General features: G+C 39.4%; 1 protein-coding gene across 12 annotated transcripts in view; it reads left to right on the top strand.

Moving 5' to 3' along the window:
• The window catches only part of USP40 (ubiquitin specific peptidase 40), a 71,045-nt gene that overhangs the window by 28,503 nt on the left and 26,840 nt on the right, over positions 1-15,702 (top strand). For 8 of the 12 annotated variants that reach the window (XR_013993487.1, XR_013993488.1, XR_013993489.1 and 5 more), the window contains 7 exons: positions 925-1,093; positions 2,868-2,952; positions 3,882-3,952; positions 4,623-4,942; positions 7,078-7,201; positions 8,548-8,605; positions 15,207-15,260. Coding sequence is in view for 7 of the 12 variants with exons in the window: in XM_081050892.1 (XP_080907018.1) it covers positions 925-1,093; positions 2,868-2,952; positions 3,882-3,952; positions 4,623-4,942; positions 7,078-7,201; positions 8,548-8,605; positions 15,207-15,260 (881 nt within the window). In the remaining 5 variants the exon portion in view is untranslated. Of the gene's footprint in view, positions 1-924; positions 1,094-1,198; positions 1,759-2,867; positions 2,953-3,881; positions 3,953-4,622; positions 4,943-7,077; positions 7,202-8,547; positions 8,606-15,206; positions 15,261-15,702 lie in introns of those variants that run through there. The other 4 variants (XM_081050893.1, XM_081050900.1, XM_081050894.1 and 1 more) reach the window with 4 other exon arrangements.

Below are 15,702 nucleotides of genomic sequence, written 5' to 3'. Positions count from 1 at the left end.
CAGTTGGTGGGCTGTTGGGTTCCGGAAATGGATGTTCCATGGTCTTTTTGTGGATCCAAGTGGCTGGTTATGTAGCAGGGATGTGTTCAACATTTTTAACACTGACTTGAGGCTGGGGCGGCAAAATGGCAGGTAGATTGAATGGCAAACCAAGATTAAAGGAAATCTCAACAAAAATCAAGACACTGAAAATATGAAAACAGAGTAAAATATCTTAAGCATGAAAAATAACCTGCACGAGTGGTATGGATTAGCAGGTATAAAAAAAAACACACAAAAGAAACCCCACAACCAACCTAAAATATTTTGTCAGCCAGCACTAAGCTTTGTAAATGTGGTCATCAAAATAGCTAACACTGTCTCTGAGCACAGTAATAGAATTGTGTGTGAGCACAAGTTGGTCACACGGCCTGCAGTGGAGTGTCCGGCGCGCTTCAGGAAGCCTGGGGTGATTCAGAGAAGGGCAGGCATTGTGGGCTGCTGCCGAGGACAGTTGACCTGGACAGAGGAGACTCAGAAGGATCATGAGATCAACTACAGATACTTTATGGGAGAGCCTGTGGGTCCAGTGGAAGTAAGGATGAACTCGAAGTTTGTAAATCTGACACTTACCACAATTATTAGGAGCAGGTTTTTAGCATTTTGTTTGTAACTGTAAGCTCAGGATTGGAAGATTTCGAGTGTCAGTTATCTGTTCAGAATAACATTGTACAGTGTACGTGAAAACCTGTTTTCCTTAGAATTCCTGGTAACAAGCTGAAAGTTTGCTATTTATTGAGAAACTAAAATGAGTCATTTTGGAGCATGGAAGGAAAGAATGTTAATTATAATTACTTAGGTGTAGTGAAGAATTTGTATTGTAAATCAAATATTTTGGTTTGAGATGAAATGTAGCATCTATGTATTTTTTATGCCTCTTTAAAGGGCAGAATATGATTCTACAAACAATGATTTTGAATTGCATCTCCACGTGGGCCCTCATTATCATTTCTTCAATGGGGCTTTGCACCCCGTCTCTCAAACAGAAAGTGTGTGGGATTTAACCTTTGATAAAAGAAAAACACTAGGAGATCTTCGACAATCGGTATTTCAGGTAATTTAGTCTCTTTTCCTCTCAATTTAGATATTAAGGTCCATCTCAGGATGGATTCCTCTTCTCAAAAATCCTATTTAGGACACTTGTATTTATTTTTCAAAGCTGCTTAGGAAAATCCTCCATCTGCAGCTCCATGGAGGAGTGGCACGGATGTCTTCCCCTCGCCTCAAGTGTTGGCCTCTGCACAGGCAAGCCTCTTGGTCCTGCCAGGAGGTTTCTCGGGAGAGGCAAGCCTGCTCTGTTTTATTTGGGGGAGAGAAAGAGTACCAGGTTGTCTCCTTTTTTTGAAAATAAATGAAAGAGAATTGTTTCTAAAGGGAGTGAAAAGGTAAACACGTGGACTAAAACCAGGAACTACTAAATAAGTAAAAGGAGCTAACTTTTCTACCTTTCAGTGCAGAGTAGCATTTATTAAGAAGGATTCCTAAGCGAAGGAAAATAATCTGCTCGTCTCTAGGAAAGACAAACGTTGTAGTCATTGTTTGCAAATAATTAACCGGCTGTGTTTTAATGACAACAACAACAGTGCTCTTTGTTTTCCTTCTGATGAGCATGTTAATTGTAGCAGTTGGCTCTTTAACCTCATGAGGGCAAGCGGACTAACCCCATTGGAAAGATGAAGAAATTGTGATTGAATTGTGATTGCCCGGATCAGACTTCTGGTTAGTGGTGGAGCCAGCTCTCCAGCCCTGTTCCCCCAACTCTTCCTTTCCTCTTAATCTCACGTCCTCACTCCCCGCTGCTTCCTGATCAAGGAACAGGGAAATAGAAAATGTACCTTTTTTTTTTCAGAAATAAATGAATTTTCTGAAAAACTAAATCAATTACCAAAATTATTAGCTTTCTTTTGATTTTCCTCTTGTACATAGAAAAGCAGGGCAATTTCTTCTCTAACTTTAGTTGATTTGACTCATATTTAAATGTTGGATCAGTATCAGGATTTCTAAAATTGTCTCATATTTCTGAACTTCTGCATTCAAAGTTCATTCCTGAGCCAGTCCTGGCAGTGTTGGTATAGGTGGACTTGGGGGTCTGACCCTGTCTAGGCTGACATTAGGTGACAAATTTAGACATTTAACTGCACATCTCTTATCGTAGAAGTAAGCCACTGGGAAGAGGCTCTGAGAGCAACACACTTAGCCAATCACTTGTAAATGTGGAATTTCTTTCTAAGAGAACTATCTTGTGGTATTGTGGAGAGAGACTAAAAAGGACTTCATCTTTATGGGTGATGTTAATTTGGTGAGATTACCACAGTCTCCAAAGTCTTGGATCTAGAAACTTGAAAAACAAAACCCTGGTAATCTATTACACTTCGTAAATTTACGGTGGGAGACATTCCTTTGAAGTGATGAGAATATCAGTGTGTGTTCCAGTCCTTACTGCCTTTCCCTAAATGGCACTGATTAAACAAATCATGTTTGCTCTTTCAGACAAAGATTCCTGGGCTGGCATGGGGATCACTTTGCCTGTGATAAAAGGGGACCTCCCATAAATTAAGCAGAATTGTTTCAGTGGTCATTGTGCTTTTTGTGTATGCCAAGTATTTCAGTCGCTAATGAATGAGATTCACCAGTTTTGGATTTGACTAATTTAACAGTGACTGATGTCTTCTTCCTTCGTTTGATGTTGGGTGGGGATGGGAGTATTCATTTATTTGTTCCCTGTATCATCTACATATGTAAATTGGCACGTTGCTCATCCAATGACAGGGGAAGTGGTATGTGTTACTTTTTTCATTGTTCTCTTTTCTTTCATTAATATTCTCTAGCTGTTAGACTTTTGGGAAGGAGACATGGTTCTTAGCATTGCAAAGTGTTTACCAGCAGGACTTCACGTCTACCAGACACTTGATGGTAAGATCAATATTAAGACACAGCAACTCATTTTATATATATTTATATTTTTGTGGGGCTCATCTGTGATTTTCTACTCTTGGCCAGTGTTTCCTCGTACCTACTACTTTCTTAACGATGTAATTTATCCAATTTATAATGTGTCCAATTTATGTAATGTGTGAAATTTTGCTAACATGGAAACATTTTATATTTTCTGATATTAAAGCTGCCTTTCCACCAAATTACTTTTTTTAAGGCTTTGGAATTTTTTTCATATTAACACCAATTTTTAAGCAAAATGATTTGGAACCATTTGAATATTATTTATATAGCTTGATTTTTTCTTTTTACCCAATTCTCAGCTTCACAAATGTACTCTGAGAGCTTAAAAGTATTTCTTTCCTTTAAATGACAACAAAACAATAATAGCAGTCACAGATGTAACATTTATTTTGTACTTCACTGTGCCAGATACTGAGATAAGTGTTTTATGTAAATCATCTCATTTGATTGTCACAAAATTCTTTTATCCCCATTTCATACGTGAGAAAACTGTTGTGTACAGACTTGAAGGACAGAAGGACATACAGCTAATTAGTGGTGGAGCTGGAACCGGTTGAGGCCTAAGCCTTATTATTACTGTTCACAGTGTCAAGTACAGTTGACCTTTATATTAGTTTTTGTTCTGCTCGCATGCTCACAACGCTTGTGTAGCAACATGGGGAAATAGTTATATAACATGAAAGGAAAATAACTGAAGAGCGTGATAGAAGGTATAAAGATAAAAATGATATCAATATAATCAGCATTATTACTGCCTTTTAATTTTTTTTTCCTTAATGGGAATGCTTTTTCAAAGAAATATTTAGGTGTCTCCGCTCTTTCTTTAGTTAAATTGTTTCTAATAGTCACAGTGAACGTTCTCACTGATAATCTCATCGTCCTAGGAGATGACCTGACACTGTGTGAAATGGAAATTGCTGATGAGGAAGACATCTTTGTATGGGATGGAGTGGAGGTAAAAAAAGTATTGAAGAAATAGTCATGACAGTTTCGGATTTTTTAAAAGTCATTGTAACGAAGTTTTATTCAGCATATGTGAAAGCAATTAGATATTAGAAAACTGCTGAAATGCAATGTGAGGTGCAGACAGTAGCAGTTACATGTTAAAAGCTATTTCTTGAGCACCTCCGTTGTGCCACGTGTCAGATGCTAGATACAAAAGTAAATAGTCCGAGTTTGTCAGGCGTTCGTGTGTAATCGCACTAAGATGAGGGTCTGCGCATGTGCCCTGTGGGAATTTAGAAGGGGGAGAATAGCTATGCTGAGTTAGGGAAGGGAGCTGACGTGTAGGAGCAGAGTGAGTGTTCTGAGCCAGGACAGGGGTGAGGACCAGCTGAGCCACTCAGTAAACTGTCCTTGGTGTTTCCAGGGCTTCATTACCACCTCTGAGGACTCATACATCTGTCTCCACTCCAGATTTCTCTCCTGAAAAATAAAAGATGACTAAGAGAAAGTTTCAAAATAAAAATCTAAACTTGGTTTTCTGATACTTAAAAGACACTTGTGAATACTTCACTGAAAAAAATGAGAATTATTCTACAAGAGTAATCTTTTACTGCATTGTCATGTTGACTTAATTTTGGCAAATGTGAACTGTACTAATGGTTGTCTCGATATTACTGTAGGTTGGTGGAATCCAGATTCCAACTGGTAGTGACTGTGAACCTCTGCTTTTAAATGTTCTTCATCTAGCAACAAGCGGTGAAGGAGAAAAGTGTCAGCAGTTGACAGAATCTCCACAGGTCTTTCCATCTAATGCAGAAGTAGGCTCTGTCTTCACAGCCTTAGCAATCCCAGTAGGTGCCATTTTCCTCGGCAGCACTGAATGCACAAATGAGGGCTGGACCGCCATTCCCCAGGAAGACTGGGGAAAGACATTCAGAGAGCAAGGCCTCACGAACGGAAGCTCGGTTCTGATCCAGGATTCCAGCAACAATAATAACAGGTAGCTCGCTAAAAAGAGAATTCTTTCTTATTTTAATTACAATATTATCTCATAGAACCCTAACGCTTTATTTTCGTAATAAGAGTTAAGTGTTTCTCTTTAGTTCTAGACATTGTGTTCTATATATTGTAAGTAGGAAAGTTCTAAATAGGCAACTTGGATAGAAAGATATTGTACTGGGAGTTTTTTGGAGGGAATTGTGATAACTAAATAATATAAGTATAGAGAAGATACAGTCTAGATTAATTGGCTATAAAGCAGAATCCTACCAAATGAATTGATTAGCACTCATTGTAAAAATGAAGACATGTTCTCACTAAGAAAGTTCCTGAAAATTTTCATGAGGGTGATATTAAGATCATGGCTAAATTTGTCTGACTATTTTGTCACAAGAATCCTATAAAGCAATTCAGTTTTTCATCACAGTCCTTTTTATGACTTTTGAGAACCTCCCAACTGCCCAGATAGGGCAATTACATGGAGAATGGTGCCCTCCATCCTGTAAATCACATTGGAAGCTCAGAAATGTTGCCTCACTTCATGTTTGTTATCCATGTCTGTGACATTGTGTAGAGTCTCTTTCTGGGGGTAACCCCCCAAATTTCCATCTACTGAAGACGAGGTTACGAACAGCAAATCAGTTGCCTCCCCCGTCCGTGCTGTGAGTACACTTAGATCACTGTCTGGATTACCATTAGTCGTGGCTGTGGCACAGAAGCGGAGCACTTACGAACTGTGTTTACTTTGTATAACACCGCGATTACTCTTTTGGACAGATGTTTTCCACGCCATGTGTAGTTAATAAAGCTTTTTAAGTATTTATTTGTAAGTAATATACATTTATTAGGACTTAGGAAATACAGAAGTGAAGACAGAGCCTCCCACAGCACCCCGGCACCACCCATGCACGTCAGTCACTGTTAGCTTTCCTGTTCTTCTGAGCTCAAAGAAATAGCTTTTTGTTTAGAAGGGTTTTTTCTTTTAAACATGATTATTTTGTAGATAGTTATATCCTGCCTTTCGCCCCATGTTTGTGGACTCTTCATAAACCTCATTTCATGGCTACATAACAGTCTGTTGACATTTCCTGCCTGTGCTCCTGTGGGAGGCAGTAGGCGTGGTGGGCAGGGAGCCAGCGGCCTGGCTTTGGGTCCAGCTTTCTCACTCCTAACAGTGTGGCCATGGGCCAGTTACTTCACCCCTCTCTGCTCACTTCCTTCTTCTGTAAAATGGGGATAATAATTAGTACCAACTTCATAGGATTGTAAGGATTGAACGAGTGAAGTGCTTACAAAGTGTGCACATAATAGGTACTAAATACTTTAGCTGCCATCAGCATCCCGTGTCTCACTATTTCAAGGTGCCATTCAGGGAACGTCTTTGTGCTTGAAACCCCATCGTGTTTAGGCTTGCTAACTTAAGGTGGAGTCCCACAGTGGAGTAGCTGAAATCCAGAGTAAAGTTGTGGTTCAGGGCTCGGATACACACTCCCCAAGAGGACTTCTGCTCGCCTGTTGTGTGCCTCTGTGTGAATTAGAAAGAAGTCATTCTTTCCTCACGCTCCTTTATACTATATGTAGGCACTTTTTGATAGAACAGGATGCTCTACTGCCATCTGCTCTCATAAAATAAAACTCCATCATAAACATACGAGTCTATGATGTGAATGACACCCCTTATGTGGCACTTTTATGCAGTGTCGGTCTGCACAACTGTTCATGGCTGTCCTCTTAGGAAACTCCGTCTAAATCCTGTGGGTGGGTTTCTGGCACAGGCGCTCCGTGAAAGGCCCCTAGAGATGCCCGTGTGCAGGTACAAGTCAACAGCGGGTTGGTCAGTCAAACAGTTCTCTTGGAAAGGTGTGGCACAGATTGTCTGCAGACGGCAAAGAATATTGGGAGTCATGAATATGATCGGCTCCATAGAATACTGCCAGCACTACCCTGAAAAGACAGCCAACTTCCACGGAGCCGGCTCCACGGAACGTGATCACCTTTAATTACGTCACATTAAATTAGTCACTTGCTGAATTGTAGAACTGGGGCCTAAGGGAAAATAATTCATTTTCTGATCCTTTCTGATCCATAAAAGTGCTGTGTAAAGACACGTTTTTGAAAACATCTTTTTACCTACAGTTTGTTGACCAAACAAGGCGAATGGATCACTACTGTGAATGAGACCGACTGGATCCAAGTTAAAAATTTATGCCAATCAGAATCTGAAGAGGAGCACGTTAAAATACCAGCAACTGCTAACACAGTGAGTGGGTTATAATTCAAGTTTGGTTGACAACTTTTTAGTTAACTGAATTTTATTTAGAAAGTAATGCCTTAAACTTTCAGAACAGTCTCATTAGACTTCTAACTATTAAGAAATCAACTTTTTATTTTTAATATTTAATTATTTCTCATTTACCTAGTATTAGTCCTTGGCATATCTCAAGAAAATATATGCCCTTTTTTCCTCCAAAACCTAGAATTGGAATGTGGGAATTAGCTATTATAGTACATGGAATCCTCTAGCTTTTTTGTCAAATATATATAGTGCTATATCAAAATACAAATATATATTATATTTATATTTATCAAAATATATCAAAATATGAAACGCTATTTTTAAGGGTCTTTTCGGCATTTTTTAAACCGGCATATATGTTTTGTTTTTGTGTTCTGTTCTTTTTTCTTTTCTTTAAGTTTAACTGAAATTGCCCTGCATTATACCCTGTGCTCTGTATAAAGCCAGCTTCTCTTTAACAGGGATTCCTTCCATCTTCCACTTGAAGACTGTGATACTAGTTTTTCCTTAAACATTATTTTAGGGAACATCTTTTTATTTTCATGTAGTCTCAATTCATTACAAAGAAACATATTAGAATGTTTTCTACAAATATAATTTCTTAAGATGCATTGATATTTGGTGGTATAGTCGAGGGGACAGTGAAAGACCAATGCTCTAACCTCGGGAGACCTCCTCCCTGACCCCAAGGGGGAGGCTTTGGTGAAGTTCCTGATCCTGCTTAGCCCATTGTGGGGGCACGATGGGTGGGGCAAGTGGATGATCTCTGACATCAGTTTCACCCCTAAATTTCTATCATTTTTATGCCCTTGAGGCATTTAGCCTAAACTAAAAAAGAAAAAAGAGTTCTAAACTAAATTTAAATAGGCATTTTAAATAGTGCCCTTGGACTAGTATTACACATTTTTATATTATTTATGCTTACTGGCCCTGAACTCATCGTTCTTACATAGAAAAATGTGACCACCTGCAGCTTCTTTTGTTTGCTGTCATCAGAAAGGTTAGTGGTTTGTCAGTTTTTTGCCTTTCTCTAGAATTGTTTCCTTGGTTTTCTATAGGAGTGCTTTCTGTTCCAGTTAACATCAGTTTGCTTAAAAACTTAACTATTAAGATCTAAGTTTTTGCTTTTGACTTTGTAGAAGAGAGAAAATGAATTTTGGGGATGGAAAATTTTTTTTTCAAGTAGGCAAAAACTACTAAATGTCAGGTAATTAATAACTCAGTCTGTATGTGCACACACAATCTTCATTTTCCTCTCCTCCCATTGTTTTCAACTTATACACAGTCATTAGTTTATTTCTCTATTTTAGGTGGTGTTTGATATTCGAATTAAAGCCATAAAGGAATTAAAATTAATGAAGGAAATAGGTAATCATTTACATTTGCTTTTGGTTTTTTGGTTCAATTTAGTTTTGTTTTCAATTGAAAAAATTATGGGAGAGTACAAAAAATGATTTAGGGCAAACTCATCCACCTACCACCCAAAATGGACAGACGTTAACATTTGTCATGTGTTTGTTTTTCTTTGAAACATTACAACGTCCTCTGTGTCCTCCTCCTCAGACCTGCTCTCTCCTTCCCTGGTTGCAACCAGTATATCTGATTCGGGTGTGTTTCTAGTCTATGAATTCATATTGTGCTGTATATATTTTGCTCTCATATATATATATATATATATATATATATATATATATATATATATGTATATGTGTATATTGTGTTTTTATACTTACATAAGTTCTAGCATATGGAATATAACATTCTGCAAACTCACTGTTCACTCAGCATTAGGTTTTTTTAATACCCTTACTGAGGTATAATTTATATACCATCACACACTCGTTTTCAGTGGTTATTAATAAATGTATAGAGTTGTACAGCCTACACTGTAATCCAGTTTTAGAATATTTCCATCACTCCAAAAAGATCCCTCTTTCCTATTCGCATTCCAAGCCCTCAACAACCACTCATCTACTTTCTGTCTCTCTGGACTTGCTTTTCTGGAACCATATAATAGGTAGTCTTGTGTGTCTGGCTTCTTTTACTTAGCATTCCATTTTTTGGTTCAGCGATGATTTAGCATGTATTAATAATTTGTTCCTTTTATTGCTGAGTAGTATTCCATTGTACAGAAATATCACATTTTGTTTATTAATTCACCAGTTGATTGTTTCCACTTTCTGGCTTTTATGAATAGTTCTGCTATAAACATTTATCTCTGTGTGGACATATGTGTTCAGTTCTCTTGGATAGATATATAGGATTGGAATTGCTGGGTCAAAAAGGAAATTTATGTGTAACTTTATAAGAAACTGCCATACTGTTTTCCAAAGTGGCTGAACCATTGATATCCACACTAGCAGTATGTCAGGGTTATGTCTCTCCACATCCTTGCCAATACTTGTAATTGTCTGTATTTTTAATTATAGCCATTCCAGTGAATGTGAATTGGTATCATTGCGTATTTGATTGTATTTTCCTTTTGCAATGATGGTGAGCGCTATCGATGTACCTATTGTATATTTATATACCCTGAGGATTCTATTTACAAGCCGCTAGAATTAGTGAGTTAATAGGAACTCTAATCAATAGACAAAAATCCATTATATGTTTATCTACTAGCAACAAAAACAAATGGAAAATGAAAACACTCATAATAGAAAAAAAATGTCATGAAATACTTGGGGACAAATTCAACGAAATATGTGCAAGGCATGTACACTGAAAACTAGGAAAACATTGCTGTGAAAAATAAACGAAGACCTGAATAAATGGAGCAATGTACCATGTTCTTGGATCAGAAGACACAATATTGTTAAGAGCTATAATTCTCTCAAAATTGATTTGTAGATTTAATGCAATCTCACCCAAAATCCTAGCAGGGCTTTTTGGTTGTTTTGTTGTTGTTGTTGTTTTTGGTGAAACTTCACAAGCTGATTCTTTATATGGAAATGCAAAGAACCTAAGTATCCCTAACAATTTGGGGGCCGGGGGGACAGTTGGAAGTGTTACACCTTCTGATTTCAAGACTTGCTCTAAGCTATAGTAGTCAAGACAGTGTGTTGTGGCCTAAGAGCAGACACACAAACCAGGGGTATGCAAGCTATGCTCACAACCTGTTTCTGTACAGCTGGTAAGCTAAGAATAGTTTTTACATTTTTTAAAGGGCTGTTTAAAGAAGATGTGCAGCAGGGATCGTAACTGGTTTCTGAGGCCTAAAGTCTGTACAGCGGAGCTCCAGTGGGAATCCAGAACTAGGTGCGAACATATTTATTTAGTCAGTTGACTTTCAACAAAAGCACCAAGGCACTTCCATGGGGAAAAAGTACTGGACCAGTTAGATAGCCATAGATGCAGAAGCGAATCTCTAGCTTTGCTGTACATCATGTAAAAAAACAATTCAAAATGGACCATAGGCCTAAATGTTGAAACCTAAAACTTATAACATTTCTGGGCGAAACATGAGAAAAATCTTTGTTCCTTTCATCATAAGGAAAAGATTGTTTTTAGATAGGACTCAAGAAATATAAACCATGAAAGAGAAAACTAGTAAATTGGACTACTTCGAAATTTGGAACTTTATTCTTCAAAAGGCATTTGAAAAGGCAAGCCACAAAGTGGGAGAAAAAAAATTCATGGAGCGTATTTGACAGTAGACTTGCATCAGGATATATAAAAAGTACTTATAACCTAATCAGAAGATAAAACCCAACCTTTCACAGAAGAGGTCCTACCTGTGAGTGACCCGCGTGCAGGGAAGGACGCTCAGCATCACTAGCCAGCAAACCGAACCATACGACACCCTCCGTGGAATGTGAACATTTTAAATACTCACAGAACCAGTGGTAGTGAAGATGTTGAGCAATTGCAACTCCCATTATTGCTGGTAGGAGCGTGGAATGGTTGGTAGTCGCTTTGGTTAAGAGTTAGCCTGTTTCTTCTGAATGTAAGCATTCACTTACCATTTCTCCTAGATATTTCCCCAAGAAAAATGAAAACATACATCCTTACAAACACAGTACAAAAATGTACGTAACCAAAACCTGGAAACAAGCCAGAGGCGAATGGAGGAACAAATCTCAGAGTGTCCCTACCATGGAGTACTGCTCACCAGCAAAAGCAGTGGACTCCCAACACATGCAAAATGTGGCTGAATCTCAGGCATTGTGCCAAGCAAAAGAAGCTGAACACACAAGTGTTCACTCTTAATCCTATTTATATGACATTTTCGAAAAAGAAAACCTGAGCTCGAGTCAGAGGCAGATCAGAATTGGGGGATGGGTGGGTGACTGCAAAGTGGCATGAGGCAATTTGGGGGGTCATGCAAATTATAGCTCACTTTGCCAAGTGTTTATATCAAACTCTTTGAACTGTACAAGTAAACTGAATGTGTTTTTTAATACATAAATTTTACCTCAAAAAAGTTGTTTAACAGGTGGACGGGTGGCTCAGTTGGTTAGAGCGTAAGCTCTGGTCAACAGGGTTGCCAGTTCAATTCCCACATGGGCCAGCAAGCTACACCGTCCACAACTACAATGAAGACAGTAAGCTGCCGCTGAGCTGCCACTGAGCTCCCGGGCAGCTGGATGGCTCAGTTGGTTGAAGCGTGAGCTCTCAACCACAAGGTTGCCTATTGGGTTCCCACATGGGATGGTGGGCTGCACCCCCTGCAACTAAGATTGAACACAGTACCCTTGAGCTGAGCTGTTGCTGAGCTGCCGAGGGGCGGCCGATGGCTCAGTTGGTTGGAGCGTGCGCTCTCAAAAACGGCTGCTGGTTCAGTTCCCACATGGGCCAGTGAGCTGCGCCCTCCACAACTAGGTTGGAAGGACAACGACTTGACTTGGAGCTGATGGGTCTTGGGAAAAATACACTGTTCCCCAATAAAGTCCTGTTCCCCTTCCCCAATAAAAATCTTTTTTAAAAAGTTGATTAAAAAGCACTTAAAAGCCCTTGGGGGAATATAAAGACGAATAAAGCCATCTCTGTCCTCGAAGCCTCTGTGCAGATAGTGGGCTAACCGTAAACCAGGGCAGCGTCAGCTTCCGCCCACGGCACATAGTTCATGGCAAGTCATTTTAATTATTGGTTTAATTTGCTGTATTACCTATATCTTCCTGACAAGCAGGTAGACTGGTAATGAGTGTTCTGTGACATCTGTGATTATTCCCAGAACATCAGCAACGTGTCTCTTAATTCTTACCTTCTGTTTCTTTATCCACATATGACTATGGGACTTTGGATCTGCTCTAAATTAAAGTCGCTTTATTAGTCTAATCTCCTTGATGTTTAAATGCACTTTTTAATCAAACTATTTATTTGGAGATTAAAAAGTATATGGTTTATTAAAACAAATAGTCTGTCTTCCCGTATAACAGCTTTCCTTCCCCTTCTACTTTGGCTCCCCTCCAAACCATTCTTCATCTGACACACAGTATTCCTAAGTATTAGAATCAGGTCATGTCACCCATCTGCTCAGAGCCCTGGAGTGCTTTGCCGTCACACAATGGCCGCTTCCTTAACCTCGCGGACAAGCCTGCTTCGTCTGACCACTACCTACCCCCCACACACACCCCACCCCCGGCCCCCTCTCCCGTACTCTGCTCTCCTGCTTCCTCACAGCTCACTGCCCTGCTGCCTTTCTGGGAGTGTCGCGTGCACAAGCCTCTTCCACCCGTACGACTTCTCAGTTCTGTCACCTCTCTGAACTCTCTCCCCTTTCTCTCGTCTCATTTCAGTCATTCATTTGGTCTCAGCTGAAATTGTATTTCTGTGGTCATCTCTGACCACACAATCTCAGTTAATCTCTCTGCTTTACTCTCATGATAGCCTGTACTTTCTGTAGCACTTACACTGTAACTGTCCATGTGTTTGTGTGATGAATGTCCCCCCACCCCATCGGACGAGGCTCTGAGCAGAGTCCATGGCTGTTTTACTTCCTACTCTGTTGTCAGCTTCTAGTACAATGCCTGGTGCGTGGAAGATACACAGTATTTTGAATGAGAGTAAGAAATTTTTAACAAGACAGTATTTAAAATGCATTTTTTAAATTGGAGAATTCTTCTCATAAGCCGATTCAGTTGTCAAGAAATTTGTATTAGAATTATATGCTAGCGGAGCCGGCCCAGTGGCTCAGGCGGTTAGAGCTCCACGCTCCTAACGCCCAAGGCTGCCTGTTCGATTCCCTCATGGGCCAGTGGGCTCTCTACCACAAGGTTGTCAGTTCAATTCTTTGAGTCCCACAAGGGATGGTGGGCAGCGCCCCCTGCAACTAAGATTGAACACGGCACCTTGAGCTGAGTTGCCACTGAGCTCCCGGATGGCTCAGTTGGTTGGAGCGGGCTCTCAACCACAAGGTTGCCGGTTCGACTCCCACAAGGGATGGTGGGCTGCGCCCCCTGCAACTAACAACAGCAACTGGACCTGGAGCTGAGCTGCACCCTCCACAACTAAGACTGAAAGGACAACAACTTGACTTGGAAAAAAGGCCTGAAAGTACACACTGTTCCCCAGTAAAGTCCTGTTCCCCTTCCCCAATAAAAAAAAAAAAAAAAGAAAGAATTATATGCTAGCTTCACATTAGTATAAGATATAGAACTCAGGAATCTCAGAAAAGAGGCTCTCCTATGGTCTGATAAAGTTAGAACTTCTAAGATACACGCGATTCTTGCCTTCTCAGAAGGCTCTCCACCTCCCAGCCTGCCCAGTTCATATCCAACTTTGTAAGAATTCTGTTTGGACTACACCTGGTTTGTTCCTTCCCACAAAGCAGGAATCTCTGCATCCCGCAAAATAGGGCACAATGGCCCTGATCCATTGATTAGGCATAAAAAAATCACCTAACATGTTTGAAATACAGGCAGTTTCTGCACAGTTCCAGTATGCACAAATTTCAATTATCACGGTTTATTATATAACATCAGTTACCCAGCAACATGGTCCAAATTTCAGCTACCATTGGATTTAACTGAGTGGTTGCATAAAGTACAAGCTTTGCTACTAGCTTCAGTCCACAGACCACTACGTAAATAACAGATGTAACAGACCAGTTATTTCACTCTTTGAAGTCTGTCGGTCATTGGTTGCTGCATATCTGATATTAATTTCACCACACAGATAGCAAAGCGTAGTTCTCCCCATTTTCTCCCAGTAGTAAATCCACATGACATTTTACAAGAATGGGTAATCGAATTGGCCAACAAAGATGCAAGTTCAGCAAAGAAACACAAGTATATGGAGTGATAACTCACCATGGGAATGTGGACACTATCATTTAAGAGACCAGATATGCAGCCGGAGGAACTTAATGAACATGAACTTATCGGCAAAAGTGAGGAAAGTGATTGTGACAAAGGGGATGAAGATATCGCAGGAGAAGTGTCGCTGGCAAGATCTAAGGAGCTCTTGGAAATAGTTCATGAGATTGAGAGCACAAAATCTGAAATAATTGAAAGCTAGTCCAGACTTAGAAAGGAGAGGATGGTTCGCTAGGAAATAGGAAAGATGTTCACTCTGTATCATACGCTACACAATGAGAAGAAGAAAGCAAGCCCAGTTTAAACTGGTCTCGATACAGTTTTTTTTATAAAGAAATAAAACATTTTAATTCTTAGTGTTTCTCATGTTTTAAATTACGGTGTAAAGACTAGTTTTACTATTTCCACTTCACTATGCACGTATAACTGACAGTTTTAAATGTTTGAACACCAATTTTTAAGGTCATGAACAGTTGTAATTTTTCGCATTGTTATTAAGCTTGCTTTGCACAATTCCAGCTTGCACAGGCATTCTTACAGTCTTGTACTACTGTGCAAAGGGGAAGATTGCCTATACTTGTTTTTTGGTTGTTGGGGGTTTTTGTTTACTTTTTGTATTTTTAGCTTATTGTAGCTTCCTGCTAATTAACACAATAGAAAATCTCTTTCGTTTTCCTTGTTTGGTACACTAACCAGCTTCTTTTTATTTATAGCTGAGAACAGCTGTTTGAGACCTATTGATAGAGACGGGAAGCTTCTTTGTCCAGGTACGTCTGTTTGGTAGCCTTCAAAAGCGGACACAGACTCATGCCATCTAAGTCTTTTAACACTTTTACTTTAAATAATGGCTTCCAACACCTAATATTCTTATATTTTAGAAACTGATTTGTAGGACATATTGCCATCCAGGTTTCTTCTTTGTGTATTGCAGAATATCTTAACCAAGAATTCAAACACTTCGGCTTTCTAAAGTGAAACACCTGACTTTGATTAGTTAATCCTCATCTTAGTCATGATTTAGACCTAATTATATCTTTCTAGATGTATTGTCCCGTTTTTATTTGTTTTGCTAACTTTATTGAGATACCTGCTATGGAAGAGTCTTTGTTCTTACCTCTGTAACACATCTTGTCATTAGACTTAATTTAGTCTAATTATTGATGATAGTCGCCATAGCAGTTTAAACGTGGAAGGAGCTAGTCCATCATG

The sequence above is a fragment of the Rhinolophus hipposideros genome (assembly GCF_964194185.1).
Source record: "Rhinolophus hipposideros genome assembly, chromosome: 6".
NCBI classification, from domain to species: Eukaryota; Metazoa; Chordata; class Mammalia; order Chiroptera; family Rhinolophidae; genus Rhinolophus; species Rhinolophus hipposideros.
Note: the sequence above shows the minus strand (reverse complement) of the source record. Positions and strands in the feature narration are given on the sequence as shown.